Source organism: Triturus cristatus, chromosome 5_2 (assembly GCF_964204655.1).
Source record: "Triturus cristatus chromosome 5_2, aTriCri1.1, whole genome shotgun sequence".
NCBI lineage: Eukaryota > Metazoa > Chordata > Amphibia > Caudata > Salamandridae > Triturus > Triturus cristatus.
This window is the reverse complement of record NC_140588.1, coordinates 908,378,287-908,405,298: the sequence shown is the minus strand read 5'-3', so window position 1 is coordinate 908,405,298 and position 27,012 is coordinate 908,378,287. Positions and strand designations below refer to the sequence as shown.

The 27,012-nt window shown below is 44.8% G+C and overlaps 1 protein-coding gene across 1 annotated transcript in view; it reads right to left on the bottom strand.

The window, feature by feature from the left end:
- Nucleotides 1–24,256: 24,256 nt before the first annotated feature.
- ATP1B4 (ATPase Na+/K+ transporting family member beta 4) overlaps nucleotides 24,257–27,012 on the bottom strand; it is a 224,561-nt gene continuing 221,805 nt past the window's right edge. The window contains exon 9 of the mRNA XM_085608101.1: nucleotides 24,257–25,886. Coding sequence (XP_085464227.1) covers nucleotides 25,725–25,886 — 162 coding nt within the window. The 3' untranslated portion in view covers nucleotides 24,257–25,724. The remainder of the gene's footprint in view (nucleotides 25,887–27,012) is intronic.

Here is a 27,012-nt window from a genome sequence, read left to right as displayed (position 1 = left end):
GTTTTTAATCTTGTAAAATCAAACCGCGATATTCTCCATAGGCTTTAATAGAGATCCCGACAGTATCTTTAGCCACTGCACGCGTCTCCCGTGGGTCCCCTTCCTCACTTCATTGGGTGGTTTCACAAGGGGCCAGCGACCCTAAATGCCCTAGGCATTGTCTGTAGAATTGTCGTGGTTCTTATACCACTTTTTTATATATGGTTTGGTCCCCCCTTGGGGCCCTATGATTCCAGTGCTATTTATTGTAACTATCAATGCTTGTTTGAATTGTATCTTTACCTCTAGCCTCATAAAGAGACTAGTGGGATTATTCTTAGAATAAATACATATATTTTATATATATACCTGTGTGGACTACTCTTTCATTTGGTTATTCAAGAGGTTATCTTTGGTAAAACAATAAGCTTAACACTCCTTCAAGTGAGGAAATATGAATTTTGTGATCAGTTATGTCCCCTATCGTAGACCCCAACGGCTCCATGTACATGCTATAAGTATATGTATGTTCCCTCCTGCTCCAGTTCTGAAGACGCAAATATATGTGCGTCCACCGTCAACATGTCCTCTTTCAGATCCGCCATGAATGGGTCAGATATTCCATTCCTAAGTATGAAAGGCCACCGACTTTATATGGTTCACTTTCCACATTTCACAGATTCAGGCGAGTAGGCCCGAATTCTGTCATCAAGCCTTTTCCTGCCTTCTGCCTCTGAAAGCTCCAGTCTGAGCCTGCATCTGTGACCATGAACTTTGTCTTACTCCCTGCGCGGCTAACGGTGCCTGATCCAGCCTGTCGCCTGCCAAAAACTGTATTTCACCTTCGAGATTATCTCCTTCGTTCCTCATCCGATGCATTCCTGTCTAGTAGTTTAGGTAAACATTCCTCCAGCTATCGTGCAAAGGGGCCAGGCCTCGCTGTCCTCATGCAAGTAATTCATAGCCCCGTTACCATGGAATATTCCTACCCCCTCGCATCTAGTGTAGACACTTAGACGCTTGTACACGCACTAACAGTCAGTATAGTCAGTATAGAATAAGATTCTATACTAAGAGACCTTTCCTTTTGGATAACACAGTTCTTTAAACATAGGATATTAGATATGATTTGGGATTAGGTTGACATAACCCCAGACTTCTGTCTCCACATGTAGAGCTAAATGTCAAGTCCCCTTCACCCTCTAGTTGCACGTCAATCACACGTCATGCGGCTGCGTGCGCATCTCTGCCAAACATTTCTGCTGACATTGCAGGATTCTTTTATGGATCCACCCACTTGTGACATCATGTTTAATGACGTTTCTTGAATTACGCCCTCTATTAGCTACGTATGCACCTTTTATCAGCTGTTACGCCTCTTGCATCTGTTTCACTGTAATGTATTTTCTATAAAACTGCCTATCTGTCAATAATATATGCTCCCTTCCTTCCTGAACTTTCGTGGTGATGGAACAGAAGGCCCACAATTCGAATTGTCTTCCTTTGTATAGGAATAAAGCCTTTTAAAACCTCTAATACCACGGATTCTGCCTCTTATATTTACTGAGTTATTCTTAATAGATTTTACCGCATAAAAAATAGTACCGGTAACGAAATATTTACCACACAAGACTTAGCCTGAAGGCTGCTCTCCACAGCTACCACTAGGATAGCTTTCTTTAAAGGTTGTCTTTAACCTATCACCATAAGAGTCGAATTGGACTGGTACAAGGTGTCCCCTAGAACTAGAGGACAGCATATGCCAGGCCAACTTCTCACATTGGTGTGCAGCGGTTGGATTCAAGCTTGCCATTGTTTTACCGGATAACAAATTGAATTTCTAAAGTGAAAGCCACTTGGTACTAAAGGTACATATAAATTTAAGCTTAGAATACAATAAGTTCTACTGAACTTAGGAGTTGTGTGTAGAGGGCTTAGCACACCTTGACTACAACTCAAGAAAGGGTTCAGTAGGCCACACCTAGTGTAGGTAGATACACCAGTACCACTACACTAGAAATGTCTTTAGGTTCAGCAGCCCATAAGGCCCTGGAATGACCCTCAAGGGTCCCAGTCGACAAGTATGACAACCTCTCTTTTGCAGAGCTTAGGGAGATGTGCACTACTAGGCAACTGAAGACAAACAAAGGTGCCAACACTCAACGTCTCAGGGATATCCTGCTCATTGCAGACTTCAAGCAGACTCTAGTGTCTGAGGGGGTAGACAGGTTGAGTGGGCATCCTGCTGAAGAGGACACCCCAGTGGTGAACTCTGATGAGGACCAGGAAGAGGAAATTGAACTTGACCTGGATGAATCAGACCACTCACAACATGGAGGTGATGGCCCAAGAGGCACTCCCTCATCCCTAATGGGAGAGTGGTGGATCCAAACAGAAGGAACAGATCCCCCTCAGAGGGATCTAACCATTCTGGGTGATCCAAAAGCACCTCTGCCTCTTCTCAGAGAAGAGAATCCTCCAAGGAGAGGAAATGCAGACTGATCCAGTTTGAGCAAGCCAAGCTTCAGCTCAGGAGAGAACAGTTAGCATTAGACAGGGAGTCCCTGGAGCTTCAGAAAGCTTCAAGAAAGTGGGGTCTAGAGACCCCTGGTGGCAGTAATAATACCCCTACAGATATAGAGAAAGCTCCTGACAATAGGAACCTGCATAAGATTGTGTCCCCCTATCAGACAGGCGATGACATCCATAAATGGATCACTGCACTTGAGAGGGCCTGTAAAGTTCAGAAGGTCCCAGTAGAGGAGTGGGCAGCAATCTTATGGCTCTCCTTTGCAGACAAAGGAAGAGACAAGCTCCTCTCTGTTAGGGAAGAGGATGCAGATGATTATTATATCTTGGGAGATGCTTTGATAGATGGGTTTGGTCTAACCACTGATCAATACAGGTTACAGTTCAGAGATAACCAGAAAGCACAATATTGGGTGGACTTTGTAGATTGTGCTACCAAGGCTCTGGAAGGTTGGTTAAATGGCAGTAAAGTAAATAATTATCAAGGATTGTACAATCTCATAATGAGGGAGCAGATTCTTAATAACTGTCAGAACCAACTCTTACACCAGTACCTAGTGGACTCTGATCTGACCTCTCCCCAAGAATTGGGAAAGAAGGCAGACAAATGGGTCAGAACCAGGATTAGGCCCAAGAACCAAGGTGGTGACCAGAAGAAAGATTCCACAAAGCCCAAAGAGAAAGGTGGGGATAATAAAACAGAAAAATCCCCTGAAGGGCCCCAAAAACCCAGTTCTGGGGGTGGGTCCCAAAATCCTTCCTGTTCCAATAAGAAACCATATTGCCATGTGTGTAAGCAACCTGGCCACTGGAAAACTGACTCCAGTTGTCCAAAGAAAGGCAATAAAGAAAATGTTCCTCCCATTGCAGCTCCAACACCTCCTGTTACTACTAGTAGTAATCTCCCAGGTGGTGGGAGTGCACCCAAAAACTTAGTTGGGCTTTCTTGGGGGAACTCAGGTGGACTCTGGCCTAACCAGGTCTCCTACACAAGCAACTCTAGTCTGTGATGGTGGCATGGGGTTTGCCAACTTTACCATGAGTCCCAATATCTTGGGCAGGTACAGACAAGAGCCCATGATCAATGGTCAGAAGGCTGTGGCCTACAGGGACACAGGGGCTAGTGTCACCATGGTGACAAAGAGACTAGTGGGATTATTCTTAGAATAAATACATATATTTTATATATATACCTGTGTGGACTACTCTTTCATTTTGGTTATTCAAGAGGTTATCTGTGGTAAAACAATAAGCTTAACACTCCTTCAAGACTTAGCCTGAAGGCTGCTCTCCACAGCTACCACTAGGTTAGCTTTCTTTATAGGTTGTCTTTAACCTATCACCATAAGAGTCGAATTGGACTGGTACAAGGTGTCCCCTAGAACTAGAGGACAGCATATGCCAGGCCAACTTCTCACACCTTGCATGAAAGGAATGCACTGGCCCTTCTGTTATGGCAACAGGGTTCATGGTTACTAACTTGATCCGCGGCATCTAGGCGTCCTATTAAGTCATGGTTGCCAAAGTCAAAGATGACAATGGAGAAAGCTTAAACAGTTCAACAGTAAGGAATGGCCATAGACATTTCAACATTATAGAACATATCACCTAACCTATATTGAAAAAGTGAAACAATACAAAAATTGAAAGGGTCATTGAATAAAGAGACTAACCACTTTGAACTGACAAAGTGTAGTCACATATTTTTACTAATGTTTTCTAAAATTTAAGGTGTATATTTTTATAGAATTCCCTAAGACAAGCATACCTAAACGGTATCTTTCACTAAGACAACCACACCTAAACGGTATCTTTCACTAAGACAAGCATACCTAAACAGTATCTTTCAACAAGATAAGCATACCTAGACGTATCTTTCACTAAGATGAAAACAAACCACCTCAAATGTAATAGTAAAAAAACAGAGATCATGCTGCTTGGGAAATCCAACATCTTCGAGCCCAAACAGTGGTGGTCGACTGACACTGCACCACCTCCTAATACAGTAGACACTGTGAGGAATTTAGGGATTCGATTCGATTCTGCATTGTCCTTCCACCAGCAAACCCTCTAGGTGGTGGGCACGTGCTTTCACATGATAAAAACCCTCAATTTTTGTTTGGTCTACTTCCAGTCACTGCTAGAAAAACAGTTGCAGTAGCCTTAATCCTGTCACGTTTGGATTACTGCAACAGTTTATACGCAGGATCAAAAAGGGCAGTTCTGAAAAGACTACAGATAGTCCAAAACATGGCAGTCCTGATGGTATAAAAACTACCAAGGGGGTCCTCGGCCACAGCAGCACTCAGAACCCTCCATTGGCTGCCCATACATAAAGGGATTCTCTTCAAAATCTTAGTAATCATCTTTAGAACCCTCAGGGCATCAGGACCAAAATTCCTAAGGTCCAGAATGAAACCGTATATCACTCAACGCCTCCTGCGATCATCTTCGGAAAACCTTCTAACAGCCCCCCCCCTCCCCCCCCATCCACCTGTCATCTAGAGGGGAAAGTCAATGGCAGTCCTAGGAACCAAAGCCTGGAATAGCTTGCCCACCCAGCTCAGACTAGCGCAGTCTGAACTCATGATCAAGAACCTCTTAAAAACTTGGATTTTTGCTGCCCCAGACCATATAGTGCTATCACTCATCTGATCGTTCTACTCAACTGTGCTCACTAATTTCCTCACCACAGACCCCCTGCTTTCGATAGCACTAAGATGCTCCTCAGAGTGAACGCTGTGCTTTATAAATGTTCCCATTCATTCTCATTCATTCGTTCATTCATTCATTCATTCTAAGACAAGCATACCTAGATAGTATCTTTATCCAACAAGCAGTGACGAATTCTCTCTCTGAAAAATCAACTTTAGGTAGCATGTTTGAGAATGTTGTGAAATATTTTCTAGATACTTTGTAAGTGATGTGGTTCACCTGGGGTGGCCGATGCTTAGGTGCCAGCAATACCTTATGATGAGCACTGGAATACACTCGCAATCTGAATCAAGCTTGATACACACCACATGACACCTGATCATCCTCTGGAATCTGGATACACAGACGGTAAAACAGGAGGGGTATTTCCTAGGAAAATATTTGATTAAAATACACTTCTTGGAGTGAATCAAATATGGAGTCACAATGTAACTGCTTCATCAGTTTCAAATATATTTATATACAAGACATTATTCATCCAATAGGGAGATGGCCAAGCAATCTCATTTGGAATGACAGTTAATTTGGAAAACAAAGTGGTACAAATTGCAAGGACACACATTTACAGTGGATATCAAGACAAACAGTAACTGTTACATAGATATGTTTGAAAGAGAAAATTTCTGACACTATGGGGCATATGTACAATAGAAGTGGCGGAGCGTGGCGTTAGCCTCCTTGGCGAAACGCCACAATCCGCCACTTGTGAAACGCAGGGCTGCACCATATTTACAACAATATGGTGCAACCCTGCGTTTCCCCCTACGTTGCCCTAAATTTAGCTGCCTAGCGCCAATGCAGGCACCCGTGCACCATAGTGCAAGCATGTCTGTGTTGCAAGGAAAAATTGGCCTCCCTTCCTGCACATAAACAATCTTTAAATGGTGTTTTGTAACCTCTATGTGTGCTGCTTAATGCAGCTCACATAGAAGTTGCATAACGTAATTTTTTTCATGATTGTTTATGTGCAGGAAGAGACACGTTTCTGCACATAAACAATCAATGGCGTTTTGCTGTTTACATGTGTGCTGCGTTGTGGAAACATCAAAAACGAGGAGCAGTTAAACATTTCTGCTCATTGCACCAGGGTAAGACCAGGTTTTCCCTGGTCTTAATTTTGGCGCTGCCCCATATTTACACCACCCCTGTAAATATGTGGCAGTGTTCAAATCAATGGGTGTTGCGGTGGAACTCCCACCACAACACCCATTGACCTCCTCTTTCACGCGAAGTATAGCGGGAAAGGGATCCTTATTTACAAGGTAGCATTAAGCCACACAAGTGGCTTAACGCTGCCTTGTAAAAAAGACCAAGTCCCTATCACCACCACAACGTCTTGAAAAGTGACATTGTAGTGGCGATAGGGGCTTCTAAATATGCCCCTATAGTTGGTGTTTCGGTCGCACGATCAATCATTGCAGCAGACCATCATCTGAAATTTAGCATATTTAACCTGAATCTTGTGCATAGCTCTGGTACTCAATAGGTAAAACAGATCAAGGGGACAAGTTCTAGGTCTTACTTCAATGTCTAGAGCTAAGCAGTTATACTCATTCACCCCCCATTATGGAAGTATGAGTCAGTCAGAAAGCAGCCCTATATTGCCCATCAATTAAACTATGAAAATTCAAGCAGATAGCTATTCAGCAAGGTTTACACACAGTGACAAATGACGCAATACACTATCAACACCACGGATGAGTGAAGCGATCCAACTGCGAGATATCCTATGTGCCCCCACTATCTTTTTTTCCCCTCCATCTGATGGCTATGGCTGGCGGCTCGAAGTATAAAGCAAATAGCAATGGGGACATAGGACACCCCTGTCGTGTCTCAATCCGTATCTGTATGGGTGCGGTAAGCGAGATATTCCCATTTACATGGGCCCTCGGACTCTGATACTCACTAAAGAGCCATGAGGTGAATTTGTCCCTGATCTCCATTCCCACTAGTACCGCTTATGGGAACGGCCAATGGACCCAATCGAAAGCCTTTTCACCATCTATGGAAATGAGGATTGCCACCCTTCCCACTCTCCCTGCTTTGTCAACGAGAGGTACTATTCTTACTGTTATCCGTGCAGGAGCGGACTGGTATAAACCCTGATTTATCTGGCTCCACAAGATATTGCCTAGGCTCCCCGATGGTTTCTTCTAGTAGGCCATGCTGGGAGTATTCACACAATTTCCTCATGTATAATGTTCTGAACTTTTACTTACATTTGACTCCTTAGAACCTTGAATGCAAACTATCCCTAAAGATCCTTTCCTCAGCTGTAATGCTCTCTGTAGGGCTCTCTTATTCTGAATTTGTAATGCCTGATGTTCTTATTTGCAAATTCTTGGTTTCATATACCTCCTGCTCAAGTATACGATTCCTCAATATGCTTATCAAAATGCCCCCCACTATTGCTGGTGAAACAGAGTTAGCCTTCTACACTAATAAGTCATTTGTTGTTTTCTCAACTAATAGCTGACAATTAGAATACCACGGTTATTTCTTATCAAACTCCCAAATTCACCTAGCCTATTTTTATTCTCTTTATTAAAAAAAAGAATATTGTCTGTACATATTTTATTTAATCTGCTTACTTACTAGGAAGTAGTTAAAGCTTGAAAAATGGTCACACTGATCTGAATTTCTGAAGGCAATTGTGAGCAAAAAAGAGCATGAGAAGCAAATGTCAACAAAAGAGTAAAACCACAAGGTCTTTTTTACATACTTTTATTTACACTTTAGCTTTTCAAAACCATAACAAGGCTACAATAAATTGGAAACGTCAGTCAACAGCGTATCCAACACAGTATATGGAACATTATTTTTTTCAACCCCACATAAGGCCTTTCTTTATGAACGCTTCACTGCTAGAAGTGTGACCTGCAATACAAGCAGAGAGTCGTCGTAAGCCCTGGCTTGTTTCCACTCCAAAATAGACACAGCAAAGTTTGTGAAGGACCAAAGAGGCTTGTGCTAAAACAATCTTTCCCTACAGACCAGCAGTTCAAAACAGGTGCTATGTATGTAAAAAGAAACATAAAAGGAATCTGCAGTAACGTGGGGTACATTTCTTCTTTTTTTTTTTAATAGCCACAACATTTGTTATTCTGTTTTCTTCAGTAGACAACGTTTGTGACCACTTTTTTTATTCTACTTTTTTCCTAACAATATTTTTACAGCAAACCCTTGGGGACTGGGCACCACTGGATTTTGGTGGGGTACATTTCCGTGAATGCACGAAAAAATTATTTCATACATATAGCACAGCTCTGTGAACTGGAAATTCGTTTTTTGCTTCTTAAGTCTGACTCACTTTTCCTTGAAGAGCTTTTTCGTTAACTTGCAAACTGATCAATGTTGACAGTACAAATTTACTTTCGACAAATCTGTCTCTACAGTTCCATACTATCAACCAGTCGTCTAAATAGGAATAAACGCGAGATGAGTAAAGTGCACTGCAGCCCTGTAAGGCAGCCTTGTGCTAACCATGACAAAAAGGGTAACATATAGGAGAGTAAACCACATGGTTCCCTTTGAAAAAGACACATTTTGAGCTGTTTGTGGCATATAAAAAGACTAGTTTGTGAGTGTAGTCCAAAGCTTTTGAGGTAAGACACAAAGGGGTATATTCACAAGAACGTGTGCTAAACATCACCAAAAAATGCTAACGCAACTTTACACATTGCAGCCTATCGCGGGAAAATAACCCCGTGTTAATGTGGAATTCACAACACGGCGGTACCATGTGATATTCCGTCGAAAACGTGGACTATGTCCGCGATACAACCACCGTAACGGAGATAAGAACACAAACCCCCAACGTGTAAAAAGACGCGATGTGCCCAAACATGATAAGAAAACAGTGACAACCAGCGAGAGGCCAGCAACACCCACGCTTAATGCGGGGAAAAACCACAAGAACAGCAAACGGAAAATTCCACTAAAAACGACATCAACTGCAGAGTACCACGGATGCACCCTGACCGACTGCAGAAGACATGAACCCCACAATCCCCACGGAGGAACACCCAGGAATACAGGGCCCGTGGAAGGCCAATGAGAAGAGGAAGAGGAAGACGGGGTACAGTCGCCAGGAAAACCCGATTCTCGCCACGGATGAGCCAGAACACCAACCATCAACTGTACATCACCTCCAACGTGTCATTGGCAACAAAGAGGCAAAGATGGCACACCACCTCGGACCATGTGAATGCCGTCGCATGGCAGAGGAGGACTATGGAAGAGCACAAAAGGCCCTGGACTGATGTGAATGGCAAAACCAAGCAGAAACTCGCTGCCAACACGAAAGCAGCAACGCACCCCGGAGGAGGGGGGCCAGCAGAACACCAGGAGCTGAATGACATGTAGAGACGGTGACAGGAGTCGGGGATCCGGACACTGTCCAACATGACCCGACACCACATCAACAGGATGCGCACCGACCAGGGAGTGGGTGGACGGGGGGAGATGGGCCCAATGGCACACATGCACAATTAAGCAGAGCACACTGCACACACACAATGACTCAGGATCATGTCCCTGATCCCACGAGAACACATCAGCACACACACAAACTCCAAGTGGTCCCACGTACACCATGTGCCCAAAGGGGCACCCACACAACACATCAACAAGCACACAACCAACACACGCACACGTGCGAAACACAGCAAACATGCATATACGTCAGCCACACTGATAATGCAAGAGACACCACATGACGAGTAGCATGGCTGCAATCCAATCACCATGACAATGTACACGGCACGACACTGAGGTGGCTGAGTGAGGACCACAACCAGAAAGGAGCAGGTCACACTCGGACACAACCACCTGAACAAACAACCCCTGACGTCAACGAAGCATCTGTGGACAAACCATGCCCAAGGGTCACAACTCGACAAAGAGCACAAGTTACCCAAGTCTACAACACCTCAGCACCGTGGAAGCACAGAACTGACAGGCACACCACATGAAAGGGACCAGTAGCAGACAAATCAGGGCCGCAGGAGTGAATCACCCACCGTGCAGAATACGCACCTCGACATTGACAACATCCCGGTACAAACAGCACCACCTCCACAACGGAACACAGGACACAACTGGTGCCGCAAATGTGCACAACATGGCAAAACACATCTGGCACAACAGGAAACTGTGACATGACAGTGTACAAGTACAGCCTGTAACCTGCAAATATGTTTTATTCACACATGCTGTGCTTATGGACATTTTGTATTGTCCCATGATTGCCTGGAATGGCCACATTGTCACGTGCTCATGAGAAGTAATTGTCAATGATGGTGTTTCTACGGGCCGTTCCTGCCGCAGCTGCAGTGGGATGTGGGCCACCTGCCCCATCGTCCCCATCATCGTCCGGTACTTCTGGAACTGGGATCCATGGGGCATTGGTGCGTACACAGATGTTGTGCAACACATAACATGCAACGATCATCTTGCACACAATGTCCGGGCTGTACAGGAGCTTTCCACCTGTGCCGTCCAGGCACCTGAAACGTGACTTCATCACCCCGCTACCTGTCGCAAAGGTAAGAAACCTAGGGGTCATCTTCGATAATAAGCATCATTTATGCATCACACAAATGCAGTCGTTTCTGCATCCTTTTTTATCATCAAGATAATAAAGAAACTCCTCCCTTTCCTCCCCACCACTGCAGCTACCCTTATCAGCACATTAGTCATGTCCAGGATTAACTACTGCAATGGCCTCTTCATCAATGCCCAGGAAAGAGTCCTAAACAAACTACAGCTGGTGCAGAACGCAGCAGCCAGAAACAGAGCTAAGTTCAAGGCCCTCTGCATCGCTTTCAAAGCAATTCATGCTACCGGACCAGAGTTCTTAAAAACTTTCCTATGCCCCTATACTCCCTCAAGATGCTTAAGCTCTTCAACAGCAAACCTCCTCACGATACCACGAACAAAGAAAGCATCCTGGGGCGACAGATCTTTTCTAGTCGCCACCACCAAACTTTGGAACAGTCTCTCACAACATATCAAGAATAGCCCTTCCTTACTTTCATTCAGGAAGCAAATAAAGACCTGGCTCTTTAACCCCTTCAGTGCCCGCCCCTTTCCCCGCCCTGTGCCGGCCGTTGCATTAGCGGGCGGGGTCTATGACGAGCTGGACTCGTCATGGGCACAGCGCTACCGCGGCCCATGACGAGTCCAGCTCGTCATGGGCACTGAAGAGGCTAACTAATAGTCATTTGTTTTTTCTGCCTGCAAGCTCAGTCTAAAGCGCCTAGACACCCACGGGTAGTTGTGCGCTCTACAAATTAAATAAATAAAATAAATCAAGCCAGATGTGCGTTCAACGATGCCCCTGTTGTGTATGTGGGCCGCATTGTACTGCCTCTGGGCGGGTGTGTTCGGGTCTCGTTGGGGTGTCATCATCCAAGGGCAGAGTGCATATCCTTGATCAGCTGTGACAGTGCAGGGAGAAAAGAGTCAATACTTGTTTCGGCAGGATGTAATGGCAGGCCCACTAATCCAGTGATGCCTGTGCTGGCCGTGTGTGGGGTGGGTTTAAGCCAGCCCTCAGGGAGTAGTTGGTGCTGGCAACACCTCCAACAGTCATCAGGCACACAGAAATGCAATTTCAGAACAACAAGGGGGAATGACTTGAGTCGCACAGGGTTAGTGGCCCCAGATGCACAGCGGCCAACACGGGCCCACTGCCACGGGACTCTGACCTGCGGGAGACTGGGGTAGGGTCATGAGGGCAGAGCAGGGTCTCGTATGTGTCATAGGTGCCTTCCACGGAGTGCCACGGGGGAGAATGAGAGGTATACCCCAGGGCATGATGCAGAGGGCACATGCCAGCTGTGTCCAGCAACATGGCGGATATGAATGCCACAGACTCATGCCAGACACCAAGTCTGTACCTGCCCGTTGCTGATGATAACCCCCAGGCCACAGGCTCAGACACCGCCGATGTTCCGCCGGAGCCTGACGGGCACTCAGGACACACAGGGTTAGTGGCACCACGTGTTGCAGGCTTGTGTTGAACAGGGTTAGTGGTACAACATGTTGCAGGCTTGCATTGAACAGCGTTAGTGGCACCACGTGTCGCAGGCTTGCGTTGAACAGGGTTAGTGGCACCACGTGTCGCAGGCCTGCGATATGGAATTATGCCTCACTGATCGAAGGGAGACTAGTGCTGTGGCCACTGCCACGGACTTGGGGTCACTGCCATTCAGGACACAGTTCCACATGTGGGACCTACTGGTACAAAGAGGACGCCGGTGGAGTATGTTAATGAGAAAGGAGTGATGTGGGCCTGCATCGTGGGTGCCAGCGATGGTCTGCGGAGGGTGCAGAGGTCATGGGACTGAGGCTTGGAGCTTGCCCCAGAACGTGGTGGGCCCTCTTTGAGACACGACGTTGTTGCGGCAGCTGAGCAGTGCGGCCTTGGGGCCCTGTCAGCGATGTTGGCCTTTCCAGGAGAGAACCACACTCTGCGCCACAGGGTTTTTGTCCACGCCCCTGCGCAGCCCTGGCGTACTCAGGGCCAACCTTCTACACTCATGCACACAGGGGGGGACGCAGTGAGCGATATTTCCTCTATCTGACCCACGGCCCTGGGTAACATGGTTGCGCCCACTGTTCACTACTCTCCAGTCACCAGCAGTTGTGGTCTGCATGGACATATCTGTGGTTTGCATACCCATGTCTGTCCTGCACATCCACGCCTCACTTGTCGTTGTGTACATTCCCATTCATGAGTCACTTGCATCCTTCGCACATGGCTGCATTCCGTATCTACACACGTTCAGCTGTTGTGTGGCTGTGGTGCCATGATATAGCTGTATTGTGTGCAGGGGTAGCCCAGGATCACCATGGAGTTGTATTGTTGTGTCTGGTAGGTGGGCAAGTTGATAGACATGTTGTATGTGGTTTGGTCACGTGTGCATCTCACAGTTGTGCGTTGTGTGATGGTGGCTTTGAGGTGCGTGGTGTGGTGATTTGGCACTTACCAACGAGCAGTCCAGTTCCATTTGTGCCATCCTGGAAGTGCTGGTTGATGATGGACTGTCGGAAGATGTAGGAATCGTGCACACTGCCGGGGTAGTTTGCGACGACATTGGTGAACATTTCCCGGTGGTCCACTATTGCCTGCACATTGATTGAATGCGTGTGCTTTCTGATGCGGTAGTGGTGTGCAGTATCCACAGGGGGAACAAGTGGGACATGTGTGCAGTCTATTGCTCCCAACACGGCCGGGAATCCAGCTATGGCGTAGAAGCTTTGCTTGGTCTACTGCTGTTCCTGCGCAGTGTGGGGGAGGTGACGGTACTGGGGTATGAAGCTGAGGATGGCATCCAGGATAGGTGTGATAATCTTCCTATCTCTTCAGTGAGTTGAGAAAAATACCATATTATTCGCTCCCCTCGCTGACTAAATTTCTGCAAAACATAGAGGCTGCCGAAATGACTTTTAATGCTATATGATTTCATAAGAACTTAACAGAAAGTGATTTATTTTACCTTTATTCAGTCACTAGTGTCTTCAAACACTGATAGAGCCTCAGAAGCCTGCCATGGATGGCGATACACCATAATGAACGGGGTAGCGGAAGTTATATTTCCTACCACTGGACCCTGATGACATCACATGGTTGACATCTTGTCCCACCCATAGCCTCCAATTTGTCTCCTCTTTCCTGCAAGAGGCTAAGAAAAGGCAAGCAATGCAAACTACATAAGGTAAAGAGCTCACTATAACCTTAGAGCCAGCTGTAGCGGGCTCTACTGGCCATTAAAGGCGCACATTCAGTGTTAAAGGCCTGAGCCAAAGGCATTTAACAAGGGTGCGGGCCTTTAATGGCTGGTAGAGCCTGCTACAGAGGACTCTAAGGCCCACATGCATCAAAGCAAAAACCGGTCGCAAACGGGCAGATTCTCAAAATCTGCCCCTTTGCGACCGGTATTTTTGCATTTGGGATGCATCATCCCAAATTCAAAAATCGCAATTTAATTAATCTCTAAATTGCGATTACTTAAATTGCCATTGCATTTAAGGAATCGCAAATTGAGAGTCCTTAAATGCAATGCATTAAAGTAAAAAAACTAGCGATTTCGCTAATAGGGGGAGCACATTACCATGAAATTGAACTCCATGGTAATTTGCAAAAACTTTGAAAAATGCACTAAAGCGCATTTTTCAAAGTTTCATTTTACACACACACATGCCCTTGGGGCATGTGTGTGTGCAAGATGTACTCATATGCAGATTTCAGGGCTGCAACAGGGTGTCCTTTTGACACCCTGGCTTCCTTGAAATCGCATTCTCAATTTGCGATTCTCTAATTGAGAATCGCAAATTGAGAATGTCTTCCCATTCATTCCTATGGGCCTCTAGGCCCATAGGAATGAATGGGGAGGTATTGCTTAATTGCGAGTCGCAATTTGCGAGTCGCAATTAAGGAATGTTTAGAAATCGCTATTTTTAAGCGATTTCTACATGCATAGACTTTTGCTATTCCTTATTAGCGAATCCTTATTTTTCGCTAATAAGGAATCGTAAATGGCATTGTTGATGCATGTGCCAGTAAAATACTACCAACACAATGCCAGTTTGGCTATTAGAACATTCCGCCCCTAGAGGGCAGAATGTTCTCATTTGTAAAACAAAAGCCTCACGGAGAACGATGAGGTTGAAATCCCCTTGGGCTCACTGAGGCCTTTGTTCATAGCAACAGCTGTGAACAAACATTGGAATGTTGACGCTACGGGCTTCTACTAGCCATTAGAAGCCTGCAGCACTCCATTGTCTTCAATGGAGTGCTCACATTCCAATGTTCTAATTGGAGTTAGTATTGTAGTTTGGGAGTAGAGGTGGTATATCCAAAACTATGGAGCATAGGCACCAAAGCACAAGGAGCAGGTGCTGCCCCCGACTGATATCCTTGAAGTCTGATCACCTGAAAGCAAAGTTTCATGAGCATAGGGGTGGAAAATGCCTCACCCGGTGACCCTGATTTAAAATTCCGTTCTTTATCTTTTTTTTCATTCGGCTAATTATTTCACTTTCTTTATCTAACTTTCCCCACAGCACTCTTTTTTCTCTCTTTAAAACAGATTTTATTAAGTTTCCCTGGTACAGGGTTGGCAGTGCCCACAGTAGACATTGTGAATACAGTTCGACATCGGAGGTACCATATCTTTGAAAAGCCAACATCAAACTGGCCGGCCATACAGCTGGCCCAACAACTAAAGTGTAACACAAATCATCACAAAGTTTCTTCCAAGGCAAAGAACTAGGCAAGTGTGTCTCGGCAACAGAGTTTTTATCCTAGATATTTTATTAATTAGGTATGTGAACCTGGCGAATTCATAGAGGGTCCATATGTGGCAGAGGGGGTATTCTATGCCCCGATATGTCGCCCAGCCGGACCATATCCTCCTATGCTTCTGTGGACAGCCCCTTGCCTGGAAGACTACTGTTGTAATCCAAATGATGATATGAACTTCTAGCGTAGATTAGTTAAGTTCTTTATTTGAGTTGTTACAAGTATAAATCATGAAAACCCCACCAGGAGCAGCTGTCCTGCTGCTCAGTCCATACCCAACTGACATTCACAGACCTCCAACATTCCATCCATCCAACATTCCACAACACACTCATTCTGGCTGAGCAGCAGGGAAATCTAAGTTACAACATATCTCCCTTCTTTACGGGAAACAAATGCATTGTGAAATAGTTTAGATGAAACAATTAAAATAATGACCATATGGCAAATAGCATATAGTCAAGGAATTAAATACAATACACTAATAATAAGAAAAATCAAGCAATTCAATTTAAACATCTCACATCACAACCTTTCACACCATACTACATCCCCACTCGCACGAAAACTATATTAAAGATTTCACACCATATTACATTCTGACCAAAGTATCACGTCACTTCCTGAATTAAACCTCCATCTAGCATCATACACCAAACATCATACACCAAAACCCATATGCCATCATTCACACCAGTTGGCCAGACCGGTACGACAAGCAACATACAGGGAACCAACCATAAGACAATACATATGTATCAGGAAACAACGTGCGCACCACAGGTCAGTAAACGAACACTCTAATAACACTTCTACTTCACACTTCCAATAAAACTACTACTCTCCCTTTCCACAAAACTCAAACACTGAGACAATGGGTGTCTCATTCACATACCATTATACAACAAATAGTACCTTGTAATGAGTGACTAAACAGAACCCAGCCATCTCATACACGACTCAAACCGATGAGTGGCCCAATAATCAACAACCACTTCATACACAACATTAACAGTGTTTCAAAATTCTGGGACCTATGTCCCTTCCCAACTCCAATTATGGGACGTGGCTCTCCGTCGTGGTTCAAATTCAAGCACTAAGTCAATGGGTGACTTATCCACATACTATCAACCAAAACAACAAATATTTAGTAATGAGTGACTTAACATAACACAGCCATCTCATACACGACTCAAACCAATGAGTGGCCTAACACCTCAACGTCAACTCATGCACAACAATCTTCCACTTCTGGGACCCTTGTCCCCGTTTAGAGCTAACTGTTGTGGTTCAACTTCTGGGACCTTTGTCCCCAACATGGGCTCTTTGTCCCCGTTTTTTGAGCTCTCAGTCGTGGTTCAAGTTCTGGGACCTTTGTCCCCTCCAAAATCTTATCTCAATGACCAACGTCTGGGATTACTATCCCTGTTCCAGGCTCACTCTTGACTCTAACTTCTAGAATCGTTGTCCCGGTTCTGGGCTCTCTGCCACTTATCACTGTTTTTATTCACAAACTCTGACTTGGTTTTGTTTCTGGGACATTTGTCCCCATTATGGACTCACTGATCCACCGCTTCCAGTTCTGGAACTTTGTCCCTATTTTATGCTGTCTGACTCACTCTTGAACTTGATGTCCCGGTTCTAAGATCACATCACACATCATGGCAAAGGCAGGAAAGCTTGCTCTATTCCTCTCACTTGTGTTTTTGTTTTAGTCATTCTGGGTTCAAGGACACGCTGTCGATAATCTCACAGCAATTTACCAGAAAGGTTCAGCTCTTAATAAAAAACGATATATACACATCAGCAAAAGCAGGAAAATTACCTGTTAAAAATATAACCACATATCTCTCTGACTCACTGCCGATCTCTGCGTAGCAAAGTTCCTGGTAATCCGAAACTCTCAATTGACATTGTTGTCAATACCTGATCCCGTAAACTGTATGCGTCTGGGTTATTCACCTAAAATGGAGGCACGCATATTAACGTAGAACCGGGTGGTTCTCGGCACGAACATGCACCCATAATCACCTCACAGGAGTTCTGACGCAGATGGAGTGAGAATTCCTCACAAATGAGATTGTGACATGCTGACACTGAAGATCTCCATGAGCAGGTAAGTTGGCACGTGTGTTGCTTATCTCGTGCTGCATTTTTTTTTTTAGTTTAAACAGCAACAGTTAATCCGTTACTGAGGACACAACCACACATACACGGTACACCTTGACAAAGCAGTGAAGACCCTTGAATAAAGGTGTAATACAGTCAACATCAGCATATCTCTACTCCTGAAAACGTTTGCTGCCGAATAATAAAAACGTTGTTTGATGATTTGTCAACCTCAGAGCCTTCTGGTAATCTTTGCCCTCACTCGACACTTCTTAAGAATCGATGTACTTCTTCTCTGCCAAACAGCATCAGACAACAACGGGGCCCGATCCTTGCCCCGGTTCAACTTATTATTTTGAAAGTTAACAGACTGCTTATCAGTTTCTCACCGGGGCCCGGTCTTTGCCCCCGAGTAATATATTTCAAAAGTAAACACCGGGGCTCGATCTTTGCCCCCGATCAACACACACAGATTCTTCACACTGAGACCAAATCCTTCAACAATTAGCACTGGGGCCCGATCTTTGTCCCCAATCACCATATTTACAGTGAAATACTGAAGCTCGTATTTTGTCCATGATTAACACTGAATCTGGCACGCTTGGGTTAAAGGGCGACCGTTGGCAGGGTCACTGGTGGGGTTTGGGTGCCAGACAGCATTACACACACTTTTAATCTCCATAAAAATTATTTTACCTTGTGATTTTCTTGGTTTCAGTTCTCTGTTTCTGTCGATACTTAGTTTTTCAACATCCTTCGGCTTCACTTTTCAGTTCCTGTCACATTTCTGTTATGTTGTTTTCGGTTTTCTTCAAATTGCACACGTGCCAAAACCATCGCCAAATGTTGTAATCCAAATGATGTTATGAACTTCTAGCGTAGATTAGTTAAGTTCTTTATTTGAGTTGTTATAAGTATAAATCATGAAAACCCCACCAGGAGCAGCTGTCCTGCTGCTCAGCCCATACCCAACTGACATTCACAGACCTCCAACATTCCATCCATCCAACATTCCACAACACACTCATTCTGGCTGAGCAGCAGGGAAATCTAAGTTACAACAACTACGATCTCGGCCCCCATACATCTATCCATTGCTGTCCTGCCCCACCCATTGTTGGCAGGCAGGTCGACTTTTATGCCTGGGCGAAGTCCCACTTGGCAAGTGTGAGGTCCAGAAACAGTAGGTGTTGCTTGTAGCGGTTCCAGCCAATCTCTTCTGTACTATGGAGCAAGAACTGCCTAGGGTTGAGCAGGAGGCTCCAGGACAGAATACAGCCCAGGTAGGATGAGATTTTCCTCCAGTATGGCTGCGGTGCCTTGCAACTCCAGACCGTATGGAAGAATGTGCCCTCCACACACCTGCACCTGAGATAAGTGGGGGACTGAATGACACCCATTCTCCACAGGCGGGACCGGCTACACCTTTCTTTTTTCATAAAATAGTTTATTAGACAAGTGAAAGTCCATACAAGCTTATCATCATTCAAATGCAAACATTATTAAATTAATCATTTTTTTAAATGTGCCATAGCCTAAACAAGTTACACACCTCTTAACAATGTTATTAAAAACAGGGCATCATTTATTAACCCAATAATGTAATTCCCTAGTACTTGTAAAATATAAAATACTGGAAACTAATGTTCGGAAACTATGGTGAGGTGCTAAACCTTGCCTTGCATTATTAATAATCAAAGATAATACTGTATCAGTTAAGGTGATGAACACAGGCCTTTTTATTAGAGAGGTCCACTTAGAATCACACATTCAAAACATCTCCCAGGCCTTATTTATAGTTTGATGGACGGGATACTCCATCACACACATGTCGGATGTCCTGTCCACAGTATTACAAGTGCATTATAGTTTATAGTGGATGGTATATCTGTCAAGTTTTGACAGAGTATCCCATCCACTAAAGGTTAAATAAGGCCCTAAAATACTTCTTAGCAGGGTACACCCATGCCATCTATCTCACAGCGAAGGCTATGTAAACCCAACTCGATTCGAACCCCTTCCCTGCTGACTCTGGATGGGAAAACAAGTACAATAGCCCTTGAGGGGTATGATCTAAAATTAAAGGAAAACTTCCCATAAGGTACAACTGGAGAAATCTTCTGTCGATAGACTTTAATCAGCGACTCTAAAGTGTGCCCAGTAAGCGAGCGACTAAAACAAAACTGTCCTCTCTGAAGTGCCCGCTCAACTAAACCTCCTTATATGTACCTTCCAAAACATTCAACTTGTGAAGTAAACACCTACACAAATCTATTTATAAAGTTTTGTATAGCGCGAACATGACCCAGGCTGGTATCAGAGCGCTTCACAATTAAAGTAGGTAGGAAACATTATTGGGCAAAGAACATTTGTTACAAGTAAGTGCACGGCATAAGCATGACGCCAGCACGATTCAAAACGCGTAACATTTGAGACCGGACGGATCCAGTAATGGAAGAATAGCATTCAATATATACAATACCGATATGTGCATAGCCTGCCAACACTGTTAAACCGCAGAGTACATGCATGTAATAGACAAACACAACATACTTCCCGATCAGGTAATGGGAGAAGAACAAACCATATATAATACAAATATGAGCACTGGCCTGCTAACACTGTTATTCCCAGGTGTCCAACCATGTCATCAATAATAAGAGCAATAGAAAAAAGGGCAGTAATGAAGGAGCAGAGCCAAGGCCTTTAGGGCAAGAACTTGATAATTAAGATTTTTTTCACTTCCTTTTTGAAAGAAGCAGTGGATGGGATTCGACGGACTTCCGGTGGAAGAGAGTTCCAAATCTTCAGGTCAATGCCAGAGAAAGCTCTGTTACTTGATCTCATTTTTTGGAAAAGCTGTTTTTCAGGAGCAGTGACCTTGCACTTCGGGACAGACGGCCACCACCTGATAATTCTATTTTGTGGGCCAGATAGATGGGGGTCTTGACGTACAGGGCTTTGTGAGTCTTGCGTGCAATCTTTAACTGTATTTTAGCTTCGAAAGGTAGCCAGTTTAGGGACTGGGTATATGTGAGCATCTCTTTTTGTACCAGTAATCAATCTGGCTGCTGCATTAATGGAAGCCCTAAGTGGGGCCAGGTTTTCTTTGGGAAGACCACAGAGTGTGGAACTACCATAGTCTAGCCTTGGCAATACAAGAGCTTGAACCGCCCATCTGAAGTCTTCATGTGGAAGGAATGGTTTGAGATTACTTAGTATCCTCATCTGATGCTTAGCACCCTTGGTCGCATTGCTGATATGATTCCGCATGTTCAGGTGCCTGTCTAGGGTGATTCATAGAGACTTGGCAGACTCAATAATGTGGGGGGAGCAGTTGGAGGCTGTAAGATGATTCATCCAGAGGTCAATCTTGGGAGCGTGGTTAGGGGGAGCGATGAGAAAGAGTTCTGTTTTTGAGGTGTTGAGCATGAGGTCATTTTCAGTGAACCAGTTTTGAGTGTACAACCAGATGTAGTTGAGTGAAATAAAGTCTTCTGGGGTGGAGACATTCAGATAAAGTTGAGTGTCATCCTCATATATCTGAAAAAGAATGCTCACCGCATTCAGGATATTAGCTAAGATAAGAATAAGTTGAAGAGTATGGGTGAAAGGACAGACCTGTGTGGAAGCCCCATAGATACTGTAGAAGGCTGAGATAGGGATTGATTCACCTTGACTCTTTGAGATCTGTTGAGGATGAAGGAAGTAAACCATTACAATACCAACCCAGATAGTCCCTTCCTGTGTTCTAGAGTGGATAGTAGTTTGCTGTGGCTAACAGTGTCGAAGGCAGAAGATAGGTCAGGTAGAATCTGGAGGCAGGATTCATTTTGGTCTAGTATCTTTAAAATGTCATTCATGTTGTGAGTGGGTGCAGATTCTGTGCTGTGACCTCTCTGAAAACCCGACTAATGTTGATCCAACAGTTGGAATTTCTCAATGTGAGCGCAGAGTTGAGATTGCACACAATTTTCTAGAAGTTTCGCCAGTGTGGGGATGTTGGAAATAGGACGGAAGTTATTCCAATCAGAACTGTCTGCATTAGGTTTTTTTAGCATGGGGAATACTTGTGCTTCTTTTAGGCAGATGGGTAACATGCCTTACAATAGTGATGCGTTTACAATCTTTGCCCAGATGGGGAGGATGGCAGCCTTAATTTCTTTGAATATTGGATGTGGGAAAGGGTTGCTGAAGTGGTTAGATGGTTTGATTACAAGCAGAGTGTTGTAGATGTCATTTTCACTGAGGGGTGTTAAGGTGCGCCAAGAGGCATTGTTCTTTGGGCTAGAGCTAGGGGGGACAAGCAACTCCTGGATGGCAGTTGTAGCAGTGCACCCAGAAATTGGAAGAAGAGCCCTCTTTGATTCTAGGTCGGTATTGATGCTTGATGTTTTCTCTGCAAAGAAGACGGCCAATTTGTTGCAGGTATGAGAGCCTTCACCAGGGTCAGGGCATATGGGCGCCTTAACCGAAAAATTTCTAAAAGTTTCTTGGCACGGTTTTTGGCTTGATTAAGTTGGGATCTGAAGAAGTCAGCTTTTGCACTCTTGATTTTTTGGGTGGAAGAGCTCCTGACAGCTCTAAGGTGGTTTAGATGTTCGTAGGATGGTATGGATCTCCGGGATCTTTCCGCTACCCTTAGATTACGCCGTTCTGAGTTTAGGGTGTTGTTGAACCACGGTTTACAGATTTTGGAGGAGGCATTTTTTTGTTGTAAAGGGGCTATAGCGTCCATGATACCGGAGATAGAGGAATTATAAAAGTCTGTGAGGAAATTAACATCAGTCATATCTGATTGGGAAGTCCAGGCCTTTGTGCAACAGGCTGCTAGCTCTTCAGTGTTGACATTTCTGAGGTTCCTTTTCTATGCTTCATTTTCTTGGGTTGGTCGCCCTTCGGGACTTCCTCCCTGTTACTGAAGAAGATGCAGTAGTGGTCGGACCAGTTGCATGGGATAATGGACTAAATGGAGTCTAGTGTGATGGTGCTACCTTTGGAAATGATGAGGTCCAGAATTTCTCCCTTGTTGTGAGTAGAGCTGTCACAGAATTGTCAGCTTCTGATCCAGTAGGAAGGATTTAAGACAATTCACTGCTTTATTGTTGGGGTTAGACCAGGGGAGGTTGAAGTCTCCCGAGAAGATTTGGGACACTAGAGGGTCGTCATAGGATGAGATGATTTCCATTAAATGCTCAATGAAGGAAAGTTTGTCTCTGGGGGGGGGTGGTAGAATGAGTGTAGTTTGCAGGCAGAGAGTGTTTTTTTACTGGAAATGTTGATGCAAAGATATTCACTGGAGGTCGGAGTAGTGATTTTTGATTGTGTAACCAAGAGTGTATTTCGGTGTATACAGGCTATTCCTCCACCCTGTTTCATAGATCTGTCCATACGAATAGTGTCATGGCTAGGTGGGACTAGAAAGTCAAGGAAAGGGGAAGAGGAACAGTTTATCCAGGTTGCCGTGAGGATGATGATGTCGAGATTGTTGGCTAGGATGGGATCATAGATGTCGGGGCGTGTTTACTCGCTGATCTGCAGTTGAGAAAAAGTACGTATTTCAATTGATCAGCTAGGTGAGAAGTGGGAGTCTGAAGGATGTTGATGCACTTCAGGTTGTCATTATTTATGCTTCTCAGGTTGTGGGAGGATTCTCTATAGGGGTTAGCGTGAATGGCTTGGATTTGCCTCGTTCAGGACTTATCAGCGCCTAACGGTTGGGAATAAGAGGAGTAGATCTTGAATATCAATGATCAAAAGATCAGCTTTCGGTCTTCTAGGGCGGGAGGGGGCATTTGGGAGGGTAAAGTTTTCAAAGTATGGAGAAAGGTGTGCATGCCAAGGGCAGGAGCTGCACCAGTAAGGACGCTGGCTCAATTCCCTATAGTACTAAGGGTTCTAAGTAGAGGGAGATGTTCGATAGTGATGGCTTTCAAATTCTGGAGTTCCATCGTGAGAAGGTGCAGGTGGCTTGAGATCTCATCCAAATGAGTGGCCCAGTCTTAGTGTTGGTTGTTGGGTAAGGGTTGAGTGGGGATTTCAGTAAGGAGTTGTGGGGTCTCGGTGTACAGCTGAAGGGGCCGGAGTGGACATAGGATAGTCAGGGGGAGCGGGTGAGTCTGTGGATTGCTCATTAGCGAGGAGAGAGGGGCTGTTGGTTTAATGCGGGTGATAGGGCTTATGTGGGGCGGATGGGATGTGGACATGGAGCGGTAGCGTGGGTTTGGTGGAATAGGTTCCCAGGAGGGCGGTAGACTGGACACCGACTGGACTGAGGGCGAGTTAGGGGAGATCAAGCAAGGCAGTTCACCAGGAGAGAGATGAAGCGGTGTAGTGAGAGAGGGTTCCCCAGCAAGGGTTCCATTATGTAACCATGTGGAGATCGGGTAAGTGAATGATGCTGTGGGTCCAAAAGCCGATTGATTCACTGATATTGTGGACATCGTTGGCTCTGGAGATACTGAGTCAGGGGACTGAATAGCACAGCGATTGCCTTAGGTGTGAGGAGGGATATGTGTGGTTGGTGTCACTATGCTTATTCAGTCGCAAAGATTTGGTGAGGTACATTAACAGACTGTATCATCATGCCTTGATAAAGATGAGCTGACCACGTCAATCTCCGCACCAGATTAAACCTCTGATATTTCTTTATTGAGTCATTTATTCCTAGATTCAAGGCAAATGCAGAAGCAACTATGTATGCAAATGATCTATTGGTAAAGCAATCCTATGCTTTTAAATTGCAATCTATTTTCAATTTAGGTGAAACTACTTGAAGTTGTGACTGCTGAGGCATTAACCACTCTATGCAGCAGGACTTTGTTTCAGAAGAGAACACTGCAAATTGCCCATAACAGTCGATCCGTCATAGTGTCTGACCCGGAAGTGCATGCCGAGTGCATCTGGGTCAGGCAGCGATGGGACATCTAAGCAGTTGGTGACCTGTGCTGCAGCCTGTTCACACAGAAAGAAACCAAACACAAAATCATGAGACTAAATATACCCCAGTAATCAATAATCTACTATGATTACCATTTTGAACACTCTGGCATTGACAATACATCTAACAGTAGACAGTGTAATGTGACTGTTTAGTGAGTTAGTGAGGATAGCTTACCCTGTAAGCCTCTACTCTTCACTGAATGTCTACCGATGCATACATTTTACATAGAGAAATAGGTTAGTACTTTTATCTGCAAACTTGTTATGGGTACATTATTCAAACATTTTCAATGTTTATTTATTTTTGTTACTAAACGTAACAATGAGGAAAAAAATCTTGTGAGTAAACATACTGACAGGCCTGGGGAGTAGGCACGTGCTCACAAACATATACATTTGTGGGTATTCACAGCTCCTTACAACCTCTAACCTCATGGAAACGGTTGGAAATCTACTCCTAACAAGGGCAGCAGTGAATGTTTTCCATCTTTTGAAGGTAAATCAGAAGACCTCATAAATTGGTTAGGATGTAAGATGAGGGTCTTCCACACATGAAAAAGTTTCCATGTAGAGATTTTTACCTTTAACCCTTTACTTAAAAATCATTCCACAAATGCGATGCCAACCACTCTTGTGTTGTGCGTAATGTTCAAGGGTGCAGCGAAGGGAAGCCAGTCACTGTGCAGCAAAAGACCACCGTGCATTGTAGAAACTGAAAAGCCAGGAAGGTTTTGTGGAGAATGTCTGGATATCTGCGACTTCTGCCATCTGGAAACTTGCGACTGCTGGAGGTTTCCAAGCACAACATGGGGACGGTTGGTGAATTCCAAAAGGAGTAATTCTACATCCAAGCAAGGTCTTAACCTAACAGATGCACTCATTTGAGAATTCATCTCCATATGTTTTACCTTCTTCAAATATACCTTTCACTGCACTAGTGTCATAGAGATAATATCTTCAGTTTTATCATTCAGATCACCTTCATGCATCTGGGGTCTCTGTTTAAACTCACTGATAGGTTTCATACACCGAATATATTTTCCAGGCAGGTTGGCCTTGCAGACTGCCTACCATCTAAAATAGTTTGACATCCAACACGACAAGAACAGGCGGTATATTTGCTGATAAATGTTCATGTCTCCTAAATTCCTATTTCCAATGTGAAGATGATTCTGCCAAGGAAACGGTCGTTGTTGTTGTCGTTTATAATGTCCTTGCCGTTTAGCTTACACTGGACAGTTATTTGACGATTGTTCCTCACTTCCGTAAAATGCAGCGCCACCAAGGGAGATGTGTAATTAACCTTAAAGAAAAGGAAAGAAGAAAATACATCTGATCCATTAATAGCACATTATACAATGGCCCTCGTTCATACTTTAATTTTAATATTATTCTTAGTAATGAGATTTCCCTACACAGTGCTTCTCCGTTAACTCTGGGACATCTTGGTCGGAATTAACGGTTCCGCCAGGTAGCTCACCCGGAGTTAATATGGATGACGTCATTACGAGCTGCTCTCATAGGATGGAAAGCAACATCAACCCAGTGGTGGCTGCCTCGGAACAGGATGGTGGGCCAGAGGGGGTAGAAAAATACATAAAATACACCTACCTTTGCCCGCCAGCCACCTCTCCTTTGTCCTCACCTGGGCATGCAGCAGGAATGGAAGCACGCAGGCTCCCAGCCAATTACAAGCTGATTATGAGCAGTGGCCTGTTTGGCTGCTCAGGCAGTGCCTGGGAATGTTCTCCACTTAGCTATGCAACAAATCCAGGTGGAGAACATGCTAAGTGCGCATGACTGTTTGGCCAGGCAAACAGTCCTGCGCACTTAGGGAGTACAAACCACTCCTCACTCTGGGAGCTCAGCCCCGCCCTATCCGACCTGACTCCGAATACCGCAAGGACAAATAAAATGATTATAGCGTCTTGCTATTAACATTTTTTTTTGGTTTTTTGCACTGCTCGAGGGGTAGTGGGGCAACGCTTCTCCGTCTTAGCGGAGGAGCCACCACTGTGATGACGAAGCTGGCAATACTGGGTCCAATAATGCATGTTTCCCTCTTCCCGGGGGATTAACGGGCCTAAATCCGCAAGCATTTACCATCTGCTTGAAACAGGTGTTAAATGTTACATGGGCCTTTTCTTTTGTCCCTTGGGTTGAGAGCAGGGCAGGGAGCACTGGAAGGAAAGGACTCTTTCTTTCTTCTCCCGCTGGGGGAGTTTCTTCCGCTCGTCTCATACTGAAGGATGAAGGTGGCAGGGCACGGCTGTCGCCTGCCGCTCCTCGGGGTAGCCCCGGATTCGTTGTCTAGGGGCCCACAGTTATTTGAACAGAAACACCGGTTAAAAATACTCTGCTCAGAGCTGTTTGCCCAGTATGTTTGTCTAAGCTAATAATGCATTTGGTTGTTTGCGCTGCTGTAATTT